This window comes from Trematomus bernacchii, unplaced genomic scaffold (assembly GCF_902827165.1).
Source record: "Trematomus bernacchii unplaced genomic scaffold, fTreBer1.1, whole genome shotgun sequence".
NCBI classification, from domain to species: Eukaryota; Metazoa; Chordata; class Actinopteri; order Perciformes; family Nototheniidae; genus Trematomus; species Trematomus bernacchii.
The window spans coordinates 1,156,649-1,174,389 of NW_022987714.1; the positions used below are offsets into that span (position 1 = coordinate 1,156,649).

Here is a 17,741-nt window from a genome sequence, read left to right on the forward strand (position 1 = left end):
ACAAGGAGTCCTTGACAGCTGAGGGGGGTCTGTAACAGCCCACCACCATGACCTGTTGACCCTTTGCCACTTCGATATTTAAGGCTAAAAATTCTAGTTGTTTACTAATTGATTTGGAAACCAATGTGGTTACACTAAACTTATTCTTCACATAAATGGCAACGCCACCACCTTTATTAAGTCGGTCGGTACGATATACATTGTAACCATTTAAGGAGATGTCAGAGGCCAAAATAGATTTATTTAGCCACGTCTCTGATAAAACAATGACATCAGCGTCAGTCGAGCTTGCCCAAATGCGGACAAAATCTAGTTTAGGTAAAAGACTGCGCACATTTAAGTGGATGAATCCCAACCCAGACCTAGATTTAAAATCAGCAGGAGTAGCGATCTGACTACTACTACTGGGCGGACCAGGGTTAGGTTGTACATTTCCTGATAGCAATAATAACAAGAAAACCAAGTCCAATAACTCCTTCACAACTACATTAGCCTATCAAGCCTTTCCAAGACCTAACACAGAACACATTATATATCAGACAGCTTTAATTGAAGAGTAGACCCTCAGTGAGTATTTTAGGCTATAATTCTCAAGGTAAAAATCATTTACATATGACACTGTTTGCTAGGAATGTGTTCAAGGGCTGTGAACTCTGGTGACTCTTTCAGCAATCACTCGGATGTTTAGTTTAGTGTTTTGTTCTGTATTGTTTAAAGCAGCGCAGTGTTTGGATTATCTTCCCAGTCGTTCACCTCGTCTGTCTGTTTGTTTCCTCTATAACAAGGAGTTCAGGAAAGGGTCCATCAGCAGCTTTTCCCTGCACCTCCCATCCACCACCCCTCTACCCTGTACTTCCACTCCAGGCAAATTTAGCCGCAGTGGCCCCCTCTGTCGCTTTTCAAGTGGTTTACACAGTCCTGTCCTGCTGTAATTATGTTATCCTCCACTGTGGGGTGTGGCTGAGTACAGAAATACAGCTGCTTATTTTCCTGACCACTTTTTCTTCAGCCTCACATCGCCTCTCCTCCTTGACATGTGGTTCTTCCTGGGTGTGCACGGCTTTCCAAGGTTTCCAAGACTAATGGTGAAACTCATCTTTAATAACAAGGCACGAAGGGCCACCCGTTTGACATGTTAGTCTTTCTTTTTTCTGTCAAAGAGAAGGGATGGGAAACATAAATAGGTTCACGGGACAGTACTGGGAATCACTTGGAGGACATTCAAAGCAAAACTTGCACAAGTACATAATCATAAACTACACAAACAAATCAAGTTTGCCCTACTGTATACAGAAAACTATATTGTGAAGCATAATTTAGAGCAGAAACATTTTGTTATGATATGTTTTAGAAATATATAAATGAACAGTTACATTCGAACAGCAAACCTTAACCTTAAGTAATTTTACTAGTAAAGTCTGAAGTAGCTTTACATTAAAGTCGTTTGTTTTCATGTTGGTTTGGTTACTGAAGTATAACACATATTCTAATGTAAAAAATAATGTAAAAAAAGTACATTTACTCAAAATAACCATTTTGGGGTACGTATGCTGCTTTTTTTCTACTTCTCCACTATATTTAAGATTCAAATATTCTACTTTTTACTTTACAAAATGTGTCTGATAACTTTAGTAACTGCCAGATTCCCAATATCAACACACAATATAATCACAGCCCCACCTAGTGTCAGCAGAAAGTATTACACATAATGATTACAAAAAATGCAAAGAGATGCAAAAAAAGAAATAAAAAAATATATAAAATATATTTTAAGGTCATGTTTAATCATCTGATTCGTCTGTACATTGCTGTTTTAGTCTGTGTTCTTCTAATTAGTGTCTACAGTGCCGTTTTGAGCCATGTGGGACAAAACCTGATCGTGCCCCTCCCTCTCACTGTCAAAGTGAACGGTGACTGTAAAAACTACACTGCGCATGCTCAGAGTATTTTTCTATGTAATGTGTGTGGCAAAAAAAAAGGCCATAGGGGCACAGAGCTGCCATCCCCACCATACGTCATCTCACATCATTCAGAGCTGATTGGCTGTAAGTACGTGTGCCGCGAAAAGTGTGGTGCTTGAAGAGGAGACGAGAGAGCTGCAGTGACGCGTCCTAAAACCAGGAAGTAAGCTGCAAAAAAGCAATGAGGTTTCTCCATAGGATTTTAGAAAATAGCTCGAAATAAGATCTGTGGGAAACGTACCTGTTAGATAAATGCACGTTTTGATCAGCCGGATAACATCCACATGTCTACCCTACTTTTATAATTTTTTTATCATAAATCTATCGATTAGATTTATGATAGACTTTTGAAACTACAAGAAGATAAGGAGGACTTTTACAAAAAGGTAATAGACATTTTTGTCCAGAAGGATAGGCAAATGGACTTCATCTTCAAGTCAAGGTAAGACCGCAATTTTTTGAAAATGGGATCTTACTAAGAGAGAACAATTCAATATTTAAATGATAAAATTACATTTTTTGGGTATCCTTTTGTTGAACTGTCTGTTTAAAATTAATCGAAGCATCAGACAAAAAAAGCTTTTGAAAATAATATTATATTTTGGTTTAGGTCAAAATATAATATTTGTAAACCTGAAGAGTCAGTGCCAGTGCCTCAGCAGCCATGAACCTCACTGCACGTCACTGCAGAAGCTTATATATAGACATCTAAGTTTTTTGTGCCCCACCACTTTTGTACATATAAAAACGCCACTGTGTGTGGTATGTCTTCAGGCGATCTAAACTCATGTGGATAGATGCCAGGTGTTGGGATCGGACGCGCCATCTGTAAAACATAATCATATGGTAGGCTACGTGATTAGTGCCAATTTATTTTTGCGGCTCAATCTACTGTAGGCATTTATAAAAAACATAGGTGTTTTCAAAGGAGTTGGGTCCGTTTTTGTAATGATGTAGATGTATTGAACAGCGTATCATGTTCCAAACACTTACCTGTAATCTCCTAGCTGTCTCAAAACTCAGGGTGCGCGATTAAAAACACCTCTTTATGGTTCCGGGTAGGGCTACACCAAGTGAGTATAGTGAATATGTTAAATATATGTTTGGTAAATAAACAGCTTAATAGTGTATGTTTTGTGATGTCATGTCCGTTATGTTTGACTTTTGTTTCAGTATTTAATGTAAAACGGGTCTCACAGACTGTAAATGCCTCACTGTAGCACCCCTGTGTTTTTGGTAGCGCCTAAGGGTGGGCTGTATAAAATGCTGCTTTTTGTACTAGCAGGGCTTGCTGCATATGCCTTGTACATTTAGGTTAATGGTTGTTAATAACACATTTGGGGTTTGCTGTTTATCCTGCATCATTACTTATGGTCTGGACTGCTCCCAAGGTCAGTCTAAGAGGGACATTCTGCAAACTGAGTACTCTTATTTTTGATACTTGAAGAAAACCCTATATTGCTGCTAATACTTCGGTACTTCTACGCAATTGTTATGAGTTTCACAGGCTGTTGGCAGTCAATAAAATCACATCCAAGCTCTTAGTCTTAACCAATGATGTTCACCAGGATCCATCAATACATTACCGTTTGAATTACAAAACAAATGTCATTTTCAATACCTCCATGAATTTGTAATGCATGTATCTTATAACTGAATTCATGAAGTAATTCATTTGTATTTTTACCAAAATAGAGAAAATCATTTCAGTTATTATTGCTTTTTCTATTTAATAAACATATTATTATCGAAATTCTGGTGTTTTTTATTGGAAAGTTTTTATTTATTTCAATAAATGTCATGTGACCTTGTGACTCCAAATAAATGCAGCTTGTATTACAACTCTAGGGGTTATGACACATTTATTGGATTTTAGTGCTTATTTTTTATAAATATTATATGAAATCAAATTTTCGGGGCGGGTCTCATTTCACTTCATACCCATGGTTTGTGACCCATTGACTCCCAATCCATACCTGATACTAAAACAACACTGGGCAAGTAGGAAACACCTTTTTTAAATTAGATTTGAGTGCTTTTTCAATATTGAACATGTTGTGAAAATTCATATTCTGTATTGATTTGGAGTCATGGGTAACATAATGTACATAACAATACAATATAATAGAAAAAACACTACAATCTGATGAAAAAAACCACACAGTAAACACTAACTTGACTGGGGTGGTGAACCTGTGTCTGGAAGCTTCAGACACAGGCAGTGATTTACTTTAACAGCCTGTTAAACTCACTGCTTCCACCTAGTGGTGACTATATGGTATTTTTGCAACAGTGAGGAGGAGGAAACTAAAATATTTAATTCCATTGCACCTGACAAACCACATCGAGATTATCTTTGTACCTACTCTGCAGCATCTGGAACATACAGTACACCTGTCACTCAGTCTCTCAGTCAGTCAGTCGGTGTGTTTGTTTGTTGACCGCACTGTTGAACCTGAGAAAAAAAGGTGGTGGCGATAAATACAAATGCAGTGACACCAGCAACAGGTAGAGTCGCTTTTACATTCCTTAGCTAGGAGGAATACAACAACACGTTTGTTCATAGAGGAAGTACGGAAGTATACGACTGCCTGTTCAAGAGGACTCATGTCATATTATAGTTGAGCATATCGTTGAGCTCACAGAAAGCCTCCGGGATCATTGAATGGGCACTGGAGATTTTTTTTGAATCCGGGAAGTCGCATCTGCATTCAGAGACTACTCATCATGCGCGGCCACAGGAGGCAGGTAGGTGATCCCATTCACATACACTAACATTATATCGATACATTATAGAGCTGTTCTGAATCCAGATTCTTCTTCAAGCTTCATGTTTAACATAGGCCTGATGTTTATCCAAACCTGCACTTGTCAGACTGAATACAACAGAGGCTCAATCCAGTGCTGTAAGAGCCACCTTTAAGAATATATAATATGAATTAGCAGTGTATGTTCTTCCATTAGTATCACACTGCTCAGATTGTATTTCTATGTATGCCACACCTTCACTGTACGTGTAAGTGAATAGCATGGATAGGCATGAAGGTTAGAGTATGACAACATGCCATGCTCTTTGTTCAATTATGTGATATTAACCCTCTACTCTGTCAGTACACTATAGTGAGTCAGGATCACCACAGTGGCATTCACTGACACATCTCTACTGTATGTCAACTGGATTCTTTTGGAATGATGACTTCTGAAATGATCACACCTAATTATCTCGTAATAGAATCATTATGTGTCAATCATTAGAGCTGTAAGCATTAGTCGAACGAAAAATAATGGTAAAAACAAGACATTTAAAGACACATTTCCCTGTTGTGGGACTACTAAGGGATTATCTTATTTTATCACCTTGGACTTTGAGTCACTGGGAGGGAAATGTTTAACTTTTATCATACATTTTATAGACCTTCAAGAAAAAAAAGGTGCTATATAATAAAACACAATCCTCAGTTGTAGCCCTATCACTCATGCCCTATATAACATTTTCAAGAAAAATTAGTTTTTATTCATGATGTGTGGAATTTCATATTTTGTGCTGATGACATCTCTTTGTATTATTTTTCAATTTGTTGTTGTACAGCCCAGTATTGATCTACTGGAATTAATGGGTGTGGTGAAAGAGAATGGCAATGATCAGTCATCAATCCCTCCTGTGGTAAGAAATGATTGTGTCCACTTTAAAAACATACAAACTACTGTAGTACTGGCCACCTTAATTCACAGATTAAGATCGATCCCTATAATGTCAGAAAGTCTGACTTTCCATATTCTTTTTGTCACACAGCAAACGCCTCTATCATACGATTACGTCCTGGTTGCCAAAACAAATGATCACCAGGACAGGAAGCAAATTGAATATATTGAGGAACTGAAAAAAAAGAAATTAAAAGTGACCGTAAGTCTTTTGAAATAAACAAAAACGTTGAATGAAATTAAAGGTTACACAACTCTTGAATTTGTCTTGTCTTTATTCATCCCCGTTAGAAAATTATAGATGATGATCTCGTCTTCTATGGGATCCAAGCGCCTAAAGAAATGTTCGAGAGGTACAGATATCTGCTCAAAGTGTCTGATGCTTGTAACTGGAGCTCGGATCAGAACATTGTACCACTAAGCACCAGGTAAAACAATTTGTATTTTTAAACAATCACAGATGCTATTTGAAGTATCTGTGACGGTTTACCCGCTACATAACACAATATTCCTTTTCAAAATATGGTATTTGGACATGAATGAATGTGATATTCTAAATACCCTCTAAGCCCTGCTTCTCTTAACCATTACTAACAATCAAAATGTCAAATACTTCATTGATTTCAATTAATGAAGATTTGTTGTTGCAAAATCAGCTTCATAAGCGATACTTATCTTTGTTTCAGGATAAGGATTGTTCACTTCATCTTGAATCACACCCCTATACATTCAGGAGGTGAGCAAAGTATCTTGATTTCCAATCCTCTTAGAGTACCTGGCACCTAATCTTGTTGTTCATGTTATTCTTGTCACCTGTTATTCTCCTCAGAGAGTTTGCGGAAACTTATGAAGATGAAGGTTTTTGAAGCAAAGTTCTGCTTGCACGAGGTAAAAAAGAATCCATTCCATTTAAACCTTGTTGTTGTTCAGCATCTATGATTTATCACTATGGTTGCAATATTGTCACCATAACTGGCTTGATGAATGAATTATTACGAAGTCTTGGACAAGAACTGCAGATAAAACCGATTGTATGAATAAAGAAGTTGAATAAATCTTTTTCTTAAGGTCAGGTGTGAATAAAATGATTAAACCCAGTATCTTTTCTCCGTCATCCACACACGATTAACATCTTTTATTTAGCTCCTCATTCTTAAGATAGTGAAACTATTATCTTCTGATAAATCTTTCCTCTTCATGTGGCCACTAAAGTGTTATGCTTATATTAAAGAGCATCAGTAATTATGACATGAAACTTGGCAGTGTCCTTCCAAAACAATACTATGCTGCCAAACAACAATCTTTTCAAAGAGAAGCTAAGGGAGTCATATTATTGCAGTGAGTCATTCAATGCTGGGGCTATGTGGGAAAATGTGTGAACATACATTGACACATTTGCACATGTAAGCATGTACAAATGTGTCCTTGTGTGCTTTACAACACCGTGGGAGGTGAAGGAGTTTCTACCAAATGTAATATCTAGGAGATTAAATGTAAATATATTTTGTCTTATGATATAATATAATATAATAACAAAATATAATGCCCATACATAATATGTAGCAGCATTAATTGTGGATTTGTTTTCATTGTAAGCTCAAGTTTTACTGTACAGTATGTTGTGTTTTGAAACATGTACAAAGCTCTTCCTTATGTTAGAGATTTATTTAGATTTTTCTTGTTGCTCTTGCTTTCAGAAAAAGAAGCAGAGAGAGCTGAAAGAGAACTGGGCTCGATGGACAGCCTGTCTCCAAGGGCAACCCATCACTGCTGTCAGGTTTGGACTGCAACACAACAGCCTGTTCATAATCCTGTTTTTCTTTTCCTTTTTTCTTCAGTTGTGGTTATTCAATTTCACCTCACTGTGAAGTGGGTTCAGCTTTTAGAAAGACAACAGCATGCATGTCGACCCCCACGCATGATGCAGGAATTGTTTGGAAGCATTGTTCAAAGATCATGCTCAGTAATTACTGCTGTTGTCTTTAGTTTCAGTTGTTTACTTAGTCCAAACACAATGCAAACATACATCAAGTCTCCAATTTCATGTAGAAAGGTAATTGGATATGTGTAAGCTTTATGTAAATATGTAAGCTGTGATATTACCGCACTCAGCTTTCAGAAACCATAGAGACAAGATGTGCTGAACATCATCACTCGACCTTTAGGCAAAATCATACAAGTACTTGTTGTCGTCGAACATTAATCTTCCTCTTCTAAAAACCAGGAGGCTGGAGTAGAATGAAAAGAGAATTCATGTTGTAAAGTGTAACATTATATTATCATTGATCAAATATAACATTATAAACTGTACATACACAAGAAAATGTACATTTCTTAAAAAATGGCAACATTGTGTGGAGGTACACACAAACTACTCCCGTATATTCTTCTTCTGCCTGGTTTTGCCGCATTTTGGCTTGACTAAAGGAAACTATGGATACCATCTTTCAGTGCACGATCCTTTTTGGACTCAAACAATTATGACTTGGCAGAACAGCGCAGCCACTCTCTCAACAAATTGATTAGTGTCTCACTAACATTTAAAGAGCAGCAGCTCTTAAACAGATAACAACAACTGGCTAAAACCAGAGGAGACAAACTACGCCAACAGAAGGACACATTTCATGCAGCTATAAAAATGAAGGTCTAGCTGAACTATGTTAGATAGAAGAGGATACAGAAAACAAATATTATACAAAAACCTGTATAATATAACATGCAGAGTTATACAGTAGCTATTATACAAAATGTTGACACCCTTTTTCTTCTTTTATGAGATATTTCTACTGTAAGGGAGCACAATTCAACAAATAAAGACTATGTGTTTTTTTTGTTTACAGTTTCATAAACTTTCTGTATAATTTGTTAATATTGATTTAGTACCACATTGTGTTTTTAAATGTATGTCTTAAACAGCAAGAAATGTAAAGAAACAAAAATGCAAGGCTTTATCTTAAATGCAAGACAGCTACAGTTTATTTTTTTGCTATTTAAATCTCCCAGGCTCCTCCAACTATACAATTCAATAAACTTAAGACATATAGTGCAATAGATAAAATGGTGCAAGTGAAATACAGGAATCAGAAAAAATATGTACATACAAAAAAGAATGTAAAATACATATGTAATTATGATTATCCTGTGATGGACATATTATACACATTATGTATGATATTAACATTCTTTGTCATTTTCTCCATCTGTGTGTTTTCATGTCAGGAACTACTTTGGGGAGAAGGTGGCCTTGTACTACCTGTGGCTGGGCTGGTACACTTTTCTGCTGATCCCGCCTGCTCTCATCGGGGTCATCGTCTTCCTTTATGGCCTCGCCTTCTTTAACAGCTCACCCCTCATGTAAGTTTCTCCACAATGCCACAGTGTCACAGCAGACCATTTCAGATGTAACAAATGAAGTGCTTGCTGTGTTGCAGAAAGGAGGTTTGTGAGGCTGACACAGTCATGTGTCCACTTTGTGACAAGAGATGCAAAGTGTGGCAGCTCTCCGAAACCTGCACATACGCCAAGGTACATCAGTGCTTTTCATTAGACGGATGAGTGTTGTATTTGTCTGTTTGTGCTCACTGCTGGTCTGTCTGCCTACAGGTGAGCCTGCTGTTTGATAATAATGGCACAGTGCTCTTTGCAATGTTCATGGCAGTGTGGGGTGAGTTATTCAGTATGACATAGTTATTCTTGTGATGAGAGAAAATGTCACATGTTTTTTGATGATGAGATCCCTGTTAAAGATAGATTAGAGTGAAGATGCAATTTTGCCTCATAGCGATTTAAGCCCATGTATTAGACAGACACATAAAACAGAACTGTTCTCCCATTCTGTCATTTATTACTTAAACATGTTTGGCTTTACTGTATTACATGTACACATTGGTCTGTTTTATATTTGGTATATCTAACTGTCTGAAAGCTTTAAGTTTACTGAGATATGCACTGCCAACAAGATGCCCCAGAGAAAACCTACCGGCCCTGGCTTCTCACGTCTTAATCAACCCAGGCCATCTGGCCGTGGGGGTGGTCAGGCAGTCATCTATAAGAACATTTAAATGCTCTTTCACTGAGTTTTTCAGTTATTATGCTTTTAGTATCTCTGTGTTTTAGTGGAGTTTTAAAAATATGCTGTCTGTTATCAGACCTCTTCTAAAATGCATAATATGTAATAGAAAATAAGAATCCAGGCAAAGTGACAGTGACATTATGGATTTGAAGTGAAGTTTATAAGAAGGGTATGATTAACTAGAACAAACACTAAAGTGACTGCATGAGTGCATTTTATGAGAGGACTTGTGTAAGGTAGTGATAAGATAAAATCAGAGTAGTGCATAAATGGGCTGAGAGAAATACATTAGAATTTTGAATCATGGTCTAAAATAGGGCTGGAGCTCAGATGGTGCAATTTCCCGCCAAGTATTTCAGACGCAAAAATCTGGATTGGTCCCAAATTGGCTTCCTGCTTTCATGTTTTTTGAATAAGCCCTGTGTCAAATGCTATGACCAAAAGCAAATATGTAATGTTAAGCCTTGAATGAAGGCATGTAGAAACTTTCATGCATTCATAAAAGGGTGAATGCAAAACTGTTACCAAATATCCCTAAAGTTGGAACAGGCATAACCCAGATCTATGTTTACAAAAACTCTCCCTGTGCATTTCTTATGATGTAGTTCCTGTTGGCTTCATGATCTCATAACAATCCTTGATCTTTACAGCAACATTGTTTTTGGAGTTCTGGAAGAGACATCGAGCTTCGTATGTGTGTGAATGGAAAGTGTCGGATTGGTGTGAGGAGGAGGTATGATCAGTTCACATGTTACATCCCATTTCAGTAATACCTGCTCAGTGCTCATTGGAATTATAACTGTGTATATTCTTTTATTATATTTAACTGTAGGAGGAACTGATTCTGGAAATTGTGAACAATGCCAACTGTGAACCAAAAGAATATAAGCACTCCTATCTGCGCAGCACTCTGGTTCTGATCTGTGTCACAGTAATGGTGGGTGACTTGTCATTTTTACATTTGTTACATATGTTCTTCAAATGCTTCGTCATCTTTGGATTTCAGGTTAAAATAGGATTCAGGAAGGAGTAGGTTCAGTTTTTGGTATTTAAATGGGAATTCTTAATTATTCAGTCCTGGTTCATTTTAGTAATTTCAATGAAAAGAATGGGATACTGCACTCAGGAGTGTGATATATGTGCGTCAGAATTGTGTGCAAGGTTTGCAATACAACATTTTTTCCAGAGAATGTTGCCACGGACACTGAATTTGTAATAATGTAAATATATCAATATTGCAATATTTTCAGTAGGCCATAGGCTCAATCCCCATTGTGTTACCTCTTTTGCGGAAACATAGTGGCATATCAGACATGCATTTAAATTAAAATATGTTGACTTGCTAATTTAAAAGTAGTTGAGGGTACTTGTTTGGATGCCCTCCAAAATATAGTGAAACAAATGAGTGTTTTTTGTGTTTCCTCAGATATTGGTGATCATTGGCCTGACACATGCCTTGGTGGTGTTCAGGGTGATCGCAGCGGTGCTCCTGGCTGAAGGATCATGGGAGTTCCTGAGCACCCACTCCAACAGCGGAGCAATGATGCTGGGGGCCGTCCTGCATTACCTCATCATCACCGTCATGACACGGGTGCGCAGGTCTCTAACTGTGTCTCTGTTTGACTTTTACTTATATTCTCTATGGCTCTTACAATATTTGTATATTTGCAGATCAACAGGATTGTTGCCATGAAGCTCTGTGAAATAGGTATGTTAACTGTACCGAATTACTTTTCCTTTTTATATACTACATTTGAAAGAGACGCTGATACACTAATATGACAAAGTTGAATGTTTGCTTTAAAAGCTTTTCATTTTTATAAAATGATTTGATAATATAATGTGTTTCAGTAATTGAAAATGTAAATGAGCAGTTATTTTAATAGTCAACAGCAGGTTTGCAGGTGTCAGTGTATTGGGCAGTGAGAACTGGCAAACACATTTAGGAGGGCTGATGCAGCCAAGCATGTAATCAGACAGGAAGCAGGAGAGACACACAGATAACACACTGATAAGTAGTAATGCCTTGAACAATACAACACCTTTGCAACATAGATCATGTGACCAAAATCCAATGTCCACACATAGACCTTTCTGCATGTTTTTTTCAGGGTTTAAGGCTGAGACTCTGGAAGGGCTTGAGGGCTTTGATGTTATTTATTTTTTACCCCGTTCTGCACACTTTCTCCCAATTTCTTTTTTTCTTTATTCCCAAAACTCATTATATAGACAACTTTACATTTCCAGAAAGCACAGTGTCACCTGAAGGCATTATACATCAGCTCTATATTGGACATTGGAACTGGGCCACCATGTACTCTAATCAGGGCAAATAAACGGGAGTTGTAAAAACGTGTGATAGATCAGGTGATATTCAGAAATCGGAAACTCACTGAGAATAATTGAACTGAGGTGGAAGAGGAAGATCATCATGAATTAACTTTTACGAGGGTCTTTGTGTTTAAATCTAGTCTATTGGCCCTGTCATGTAGAGCCCCCAAAGAGTCTTTTTCGAAAACTAAAGGTTACCAAGATAAACAAAATTGGCTAAAACATCTCACGTTTGCTTTTGTAGGGAGCCAGTCGTGTTCAGATGGGTTTCTAAAAGCTTCCTGTAGAAATGGAAGTTTAAAAATAACAATATCTGAAGATTTGAACACTACAAATTAAATTGTAATATTGCTGTATGTGCATCAACATAACATTATTTTGAATAATAACATGTATATTAAGGCAAACTATATAATAGATGCAAAATTATATTCTCGTTTGTGAGATTGTGCCATCCATTGGCCATCTTTTGAACTGCATGGACACTGACATGAGTTTGTTTGTATTTTTTAGAGGAAACAAGATCATTTGCAGCCACAGAGAAGAGTTTCACCGTCAAGATGTTCACCTTCCAGTTCTTCACCTATTTCTCCTCCCTGTTCTACGTCGCTTTTTTTCTCGGCAGGTAAGAACTAGTGAATTGAATTAGGCCTGTACAATAATTCAGTATTCACATTTTGGAACTTTTGTTGTTACCCTTAAGGACCCCTGAATATTGTCCTTTTGAAAGAAACTCATATCTATATATATTTATTATAATAATAATGTGTTTTTGTTACACATACAAAAGGATAAATGGCCATCCTGGTAGTTATGTGCGAATTTCAGGAAAATGGAGGCTCGAGGAGGTTAGTAACAAAACTCTTTATCCCATTCAGAAAAACATAATTTTTAAGTAATAGTTGATATTTAACATTTGAATGTTGTTAATTATTGTTGTCCTATCACTTCTTCTGTCCTCTGCAGTGTCATCCCAGTGGATGTCTAACAGATCTGTTTATCCAAATGGCTATTATAATGGTCCTTAAACAAACCATTAGCAATGTCTTTGAGTTTACTGGCCCGTAAGTATAAATCTGATTTTAGATTATATACTGTATAAAACGTTATTATTCACTCTTCTCAACTAGCTGTGTCTCTCTGTTCAGCTGGTTCTGCAGGTGGTTTAAGAGGAGGAAAACCAAGAAGCTGCAGAGGAAATGTGCCCACTGCTACCTGAAGGATGATTCAGAGGTCAACCATGGAGCGGAGCTGTGTGAAAACTGCAAGCTTCGAGACTGGCTCAGCAACTACCGCCTCAACGACGTGGACTCCTTCAGCCTGTTCCATGAGTTCCTGGAGATGGGTATGTACTGTAGTATGCATACAATTTTAACAACAAAAACAGGACCCATTGGACAAATGCTAGACTGGTTTTCATTAATAATATTCTTCTCTCCCTTTCCTTAGTGATCCAATTCAGCTTTACCACCATATTTGTGGCAGCGTTTCCTCTCGCCCCTCTGCTCGCCCTCATTAACAACATCATTGAGATCCGCCTGGACGCCATTAAAATGGTCACTCTGGAGCGCAGGCTGGTCCCCAAGAAAACCAACGATATTGGTGAGCACCACTTTCAAACTGGAAGTGTAAATGTTGTTGGCGTGTTAGGTGTTTTGTAGGTTGTAAATATTTTGGTGTAATAAAACAACATTGTTTCAACTTTAGATGTGTTAGAAAGATCATTTTAAAATGCTCTCTGTTCAGTGTCTGTGCCTCTTAAGCTTCGGATAGCTTATCGGGGTGTCCCATTTCACACTTCTCTATTATGTCTTATTATTTTACTTGTTTGTGAATAAAATGAATTAAATCGAAATAAATTGATTACATTTTCATCACATCAACCTTTTCTTCCCTCAGGTGTGTGGATAGACGTGTTGGAGGCTATTGGTGTCTTAGCGGTCATTGCTAACGGGCTAGTCATCGGCGTGTCATCAGATTTCATCCCTCGATTGGTTTATCGTTACCGCTACGGCCCATGTGCTAACGGCACAGAAGCAGATATTGAGTAAGAGTACTTCTAGAAAATGTTTTATTCTGTCAACTCATGCGACACACTTTAAATATATTCTCTCTATATTCGTTTTTTTCCAGCTGCATGTCCGGATACATCAACAACACTCTCTCCGTTGCACATTTAGATGATCTAAACTTACGCAATGAGTTTTCGGCCAGTCAGATGATCACTACTAGTGGCCTGAATGTAACTTCTTGCAGGTTTGTTATTCTTATATCTTTTTTGTTCTTATATAAAATCTCCCTTTTCTTTGGATATAAAAGCCTGCTTTTCTTGTCTACTTCTCTCAAACAGGTATAAAGACTACAGGAGCAATGAGGACTACAATCTAACCCCACAGTTTTGGTTAATTCTAGCTGTGCGTTTCGCTTTTGTCATCCTGTTTGAGGTGAGATTTAACCATAACCAAAAACACTAACCTCATCTTCCTACTTTGATTTCTTTGAGCAGTTTTTCTGTACAGTAGAAGCAACCAATAGAATACACACAAAGTCATCCCAGCACACTGTGAATGTATTTTGATTGACAGTATCGATCTAGGCCAGGGCTGCCCAAAGTGGTCCCCTGGAGGGGCAGAGACAGTGGCACACAGACAAAAAGGGAACTTGGCATTCTTGTATCGTAATGATTCAAAACAATACAAAAGGTTGCTTTTGGCTCGTGGCCCATTATAAAGTCTCAGCTTTGACACTCGAAGAAAAACATGTTTACGCAACCATTATCTAGGCAATAACTAAATCCGGGTGTGTTATCTTATCTTTAATGAAACCACCTATTCATTGAGAGGAAAGATGATAACATTCCTAAAATACTCTCTGTTTTCAGCACGTTGTCGTCATATGCAAGTTCATTGCAGCATGGTTTGTGCCGAGTGCTCCCTTGCAGGTGAAGAATGAGCGGCTCTTTGATAAACTCAAGAGACTGAAAGAGGAACTCAGGTGAGTCTTAAGCAGTGTGAAGTTACACTGTAAAAAAAGAGAAATCAGGCTCATATAAAGAATATTACATGAGCCTTTTAGGATTTTATTTAAATATTCTCAACCTTTTTCTGTGGTGCCCTAACTACGCATTCACCAATCATAAACTTGATCCCTATTTGAGATAATACTGATCTTATTACGTCGGTTGGGTTGGTCCATGACGTAACACATCATTACCAGTTTTAACACACAAAAGACACAAGTTGCTCCCGCTACATTTGCAGTAATCGCAGGAGAAGAAAAAGGCTTCTTTGTATTTTGAATTTGCCTTTTGTGTATTGTGGATTAGCATCTCCACTGTACTTATTAAGCTGAAAAAAGTCTGTCTATATATATATATATATATATATATATATATATATATATATATATTTATGTAGCTAAGATGAATCAGATTAAATAAATCAGGCTCACAAATGATTTTCATTTTTTTCAACAGACATTCCAACTTGTGGGAACCAGTGCATTAAAACATTTCTACCTGACACTTGAAACTGTTACCACCACATAAGCACTTGCATGTAACAGTGTTACGTCTTAAGAGTTTCTGAACTAAAAATAAATTGCAGTGCGATAGATATACTTACAGCCAGTATTACTCTACATTAATGCGTCATAAGAGGTATACATTGACATAAATATTCCACTCAAATGTAATGGTTTATAATTTAACTGAACCCTAATATCCCAAATGATGACTTTAGTTATTTTGTAACTCAAATAATGTGTGCATTATATACTACTAGTATATATTAGACGTTTTTAAAGATTTGCTTTCCAGTGTTGTGACCACAATTATTTTTCTGCTGCAACTCACCAACCCTTGTTTTATTTCTCACAGTTCATTTCAAGCCCGACTTCGTTCAGACCACCCTTAAAGGTTACACATTTTCTCTGAGGACATGAGCACAGTGTTGCCATTAAAGTGTCCAGACTGTCACAGAATTGAGTCAACGCCAAAGGCATTAATCATCTCTCTGAAGAGTTCAGAAGGAGGGCTCGCACTCTCTTTACATTTTTTGCAGCCAAATGTTAAGTGCTGCCTATCTGGATCCTCATCTCTGAAATGGACTTTGAAGACAGACTCATTTTTCTTGGATGAAACCAGTGGACAGTGTATATACAGTCTATGACGGTGACCAATTTTACTGATGATGAGATTGTTCTTATTGGATTGTATGAATGCACTGATAGCTTACTATTGGATCTCTTTATTTGTGAGACGCATGTGAGTGTTTTTAAGAAAAGCCTAATGATAATTTATACTGCTACGGCACATACAGTACCGATTATGTGTTACATTGTTGCCTTATATTTTAAACAAGCGATGTGATGATTGCCTTTACTGCAGACAAATAATGGTGGTGTCTTTTGTGAAGCAGACACAAGAATGTTTTTGCATTATAATATTTTATATTATTGAATAAAAGAGGAAACATTTGGCCTCATATTCTGTAATGTCTACTGTATCTATTTTTCAGCAAGATTCAAGTGTAAATACAGTATTATTTCTGTGATAGTTACAATCATGACAGGGTTGTCTTTGTGTCACGCCATGGTTTCTTTTAAGGGCGGATAGTAAGCCTTAGTTTCAATATCACACGATACAACCACATGTTTTTTTCACAAAAAATGTATTTCTGGGAATTTGAAAAATACCTTAAAAATGCAGTTTGAACATCAAATACATGGATCAATTGTGAAAATGTTTTAGTTTATCACTCTACGACTATTATAAAGTCCCATAAGTTGTAACCTTATTAATGGTAAACAGAAATATTACTAATGCCTCATGGATATGTTATAACCAATAATAATGACATCATTTGGGTTGCCAGATTGACCCCAAATAATAATATTTTATAATAATATGGGAGCCAATCTTCATAATGAGTAATTTTGAATGTTTACTCCTCTGAGAAACGTTGCTGATAAATCTATAGTTTTCTTTAAAACAAAGTTTAAATTCAGGGCTTTAACATGTAATGAAGAATGTTCAGTAGTGATGTGTCGGTCGCGAACGAGCCGATTCTTTTGAACGGCTCTTTGGTACGAACGAGGGGAACCGAGTCGTACTTGGTGAGAGCCGTTCTTCTTATCGTTCAATCAAAGTTGGTCCGCACTCACTGCCTGCCAAAATTCACTCGCCTTTTAAAAAGCTTGATTTTGTTCCCCAAACGTATTCTGTGAAGACCCGCCCCTACTCTGATTTGTAGGTTTCAGCACGAGGAGTTAGGTGGGGTGGGTCTTAACGGAATACGCGAGAGAGAGAAGTCATAACAAGTGGTACTGGACAGATAGACGACGTGTTTTTCGGATGTAAAATGAGCCAAACGCGAAAACGCAGCAGCATTTGGATGCACTTCAACCAAAACCCAGGCAGTGATAAAGCGCACCATTTGTAAAGGCAAAATATCCTTTAAAGCAGGGTCAACAAATAATCTCCATCGCCACTTAAAAACACACTACTAATATTAAGAGTTGCGTGAATTTCATTCAAGGCAAGGCAACTTTATTTACTTAACACATGCAGAGGGTAAATTCAAAGTACATTCACTGACATGAATGACATGGATATGGCGCCACCTTGTGTCATGTTTACAATGCAGATTATTGACATTAGGTCTGGCAATGCAGTC

The 17,741-nt window shown here is 37.3% G+C and overlaps 1 protein-coding gene across 2 annotated transcripts; it reads left to right on the forward strand.

Moving 5' to 3' along the window:
- The first annotated feature begins 4,344 nt into the window (after nucleotides 1–4,344).
- On the forward strand, nucleotides 4,345–16,557 carry LOC117491908 (anoctamin-9). Of its 2 annotated transcripts, none has more exons than XM_034142042.1 (24): nucleotides 4,345–4,709; nucleotides 5,551–5,625; nucleotides 5,755–5,865; nucleotides 5,955–6,091; nucleotides 6,350–6,399; nucleotides 6,493–6,551; nucleotides 7,361–7,440; nucleotides 8,883–9,017; nucleotides 9,095–9,188; nucleotides 9,267–9,327; nucleotides 10,386–10,468; nucleotides 10,568–10,672; nucleotides 11,162–11,326; nucleotides 11,407–11,443; nucleotides 12,580–12,691; nucleotides 12,857–12,914; nucleotides 13,033–13,130; nucleotides 13,215–13,411; nucleotides 13,516–13,668; nucleotides 13,966–14,113; nucleotides 14,200–14,322; nucleotides 14,417–14,510; nucleotides 14,948–15,060; nucleotides 15,944–16,557. In XM_034142042.1, the coding sequence occupies exons 1-24, from the start codon at nucleotides 4,689–4,691 to the stop codon at nucleotides 15,978–15,980; spliced, it is 2,346 nt and encodes a 781-aa protein (XP_033997933.1). In that variant the 5' UTR covers nucleotides 4,345–4,688; the 3' UTR covers nucleotides 15,981–16,557. The 2 variants fall into 2 exon arrangements, with proteins under 2 accessions (XP_033997933.1, XP_033997934.1); XM_034142043.1 differs by lacking the exon at nucleotides 15,944–16,557 and adding an exon at nucleotides 15,542–15,937 and having other exon boundaries at nucleotides 4,689–4,709.
- Nucleotides 16,558–17,741: the final 1,184 nt, after the last annotated feature.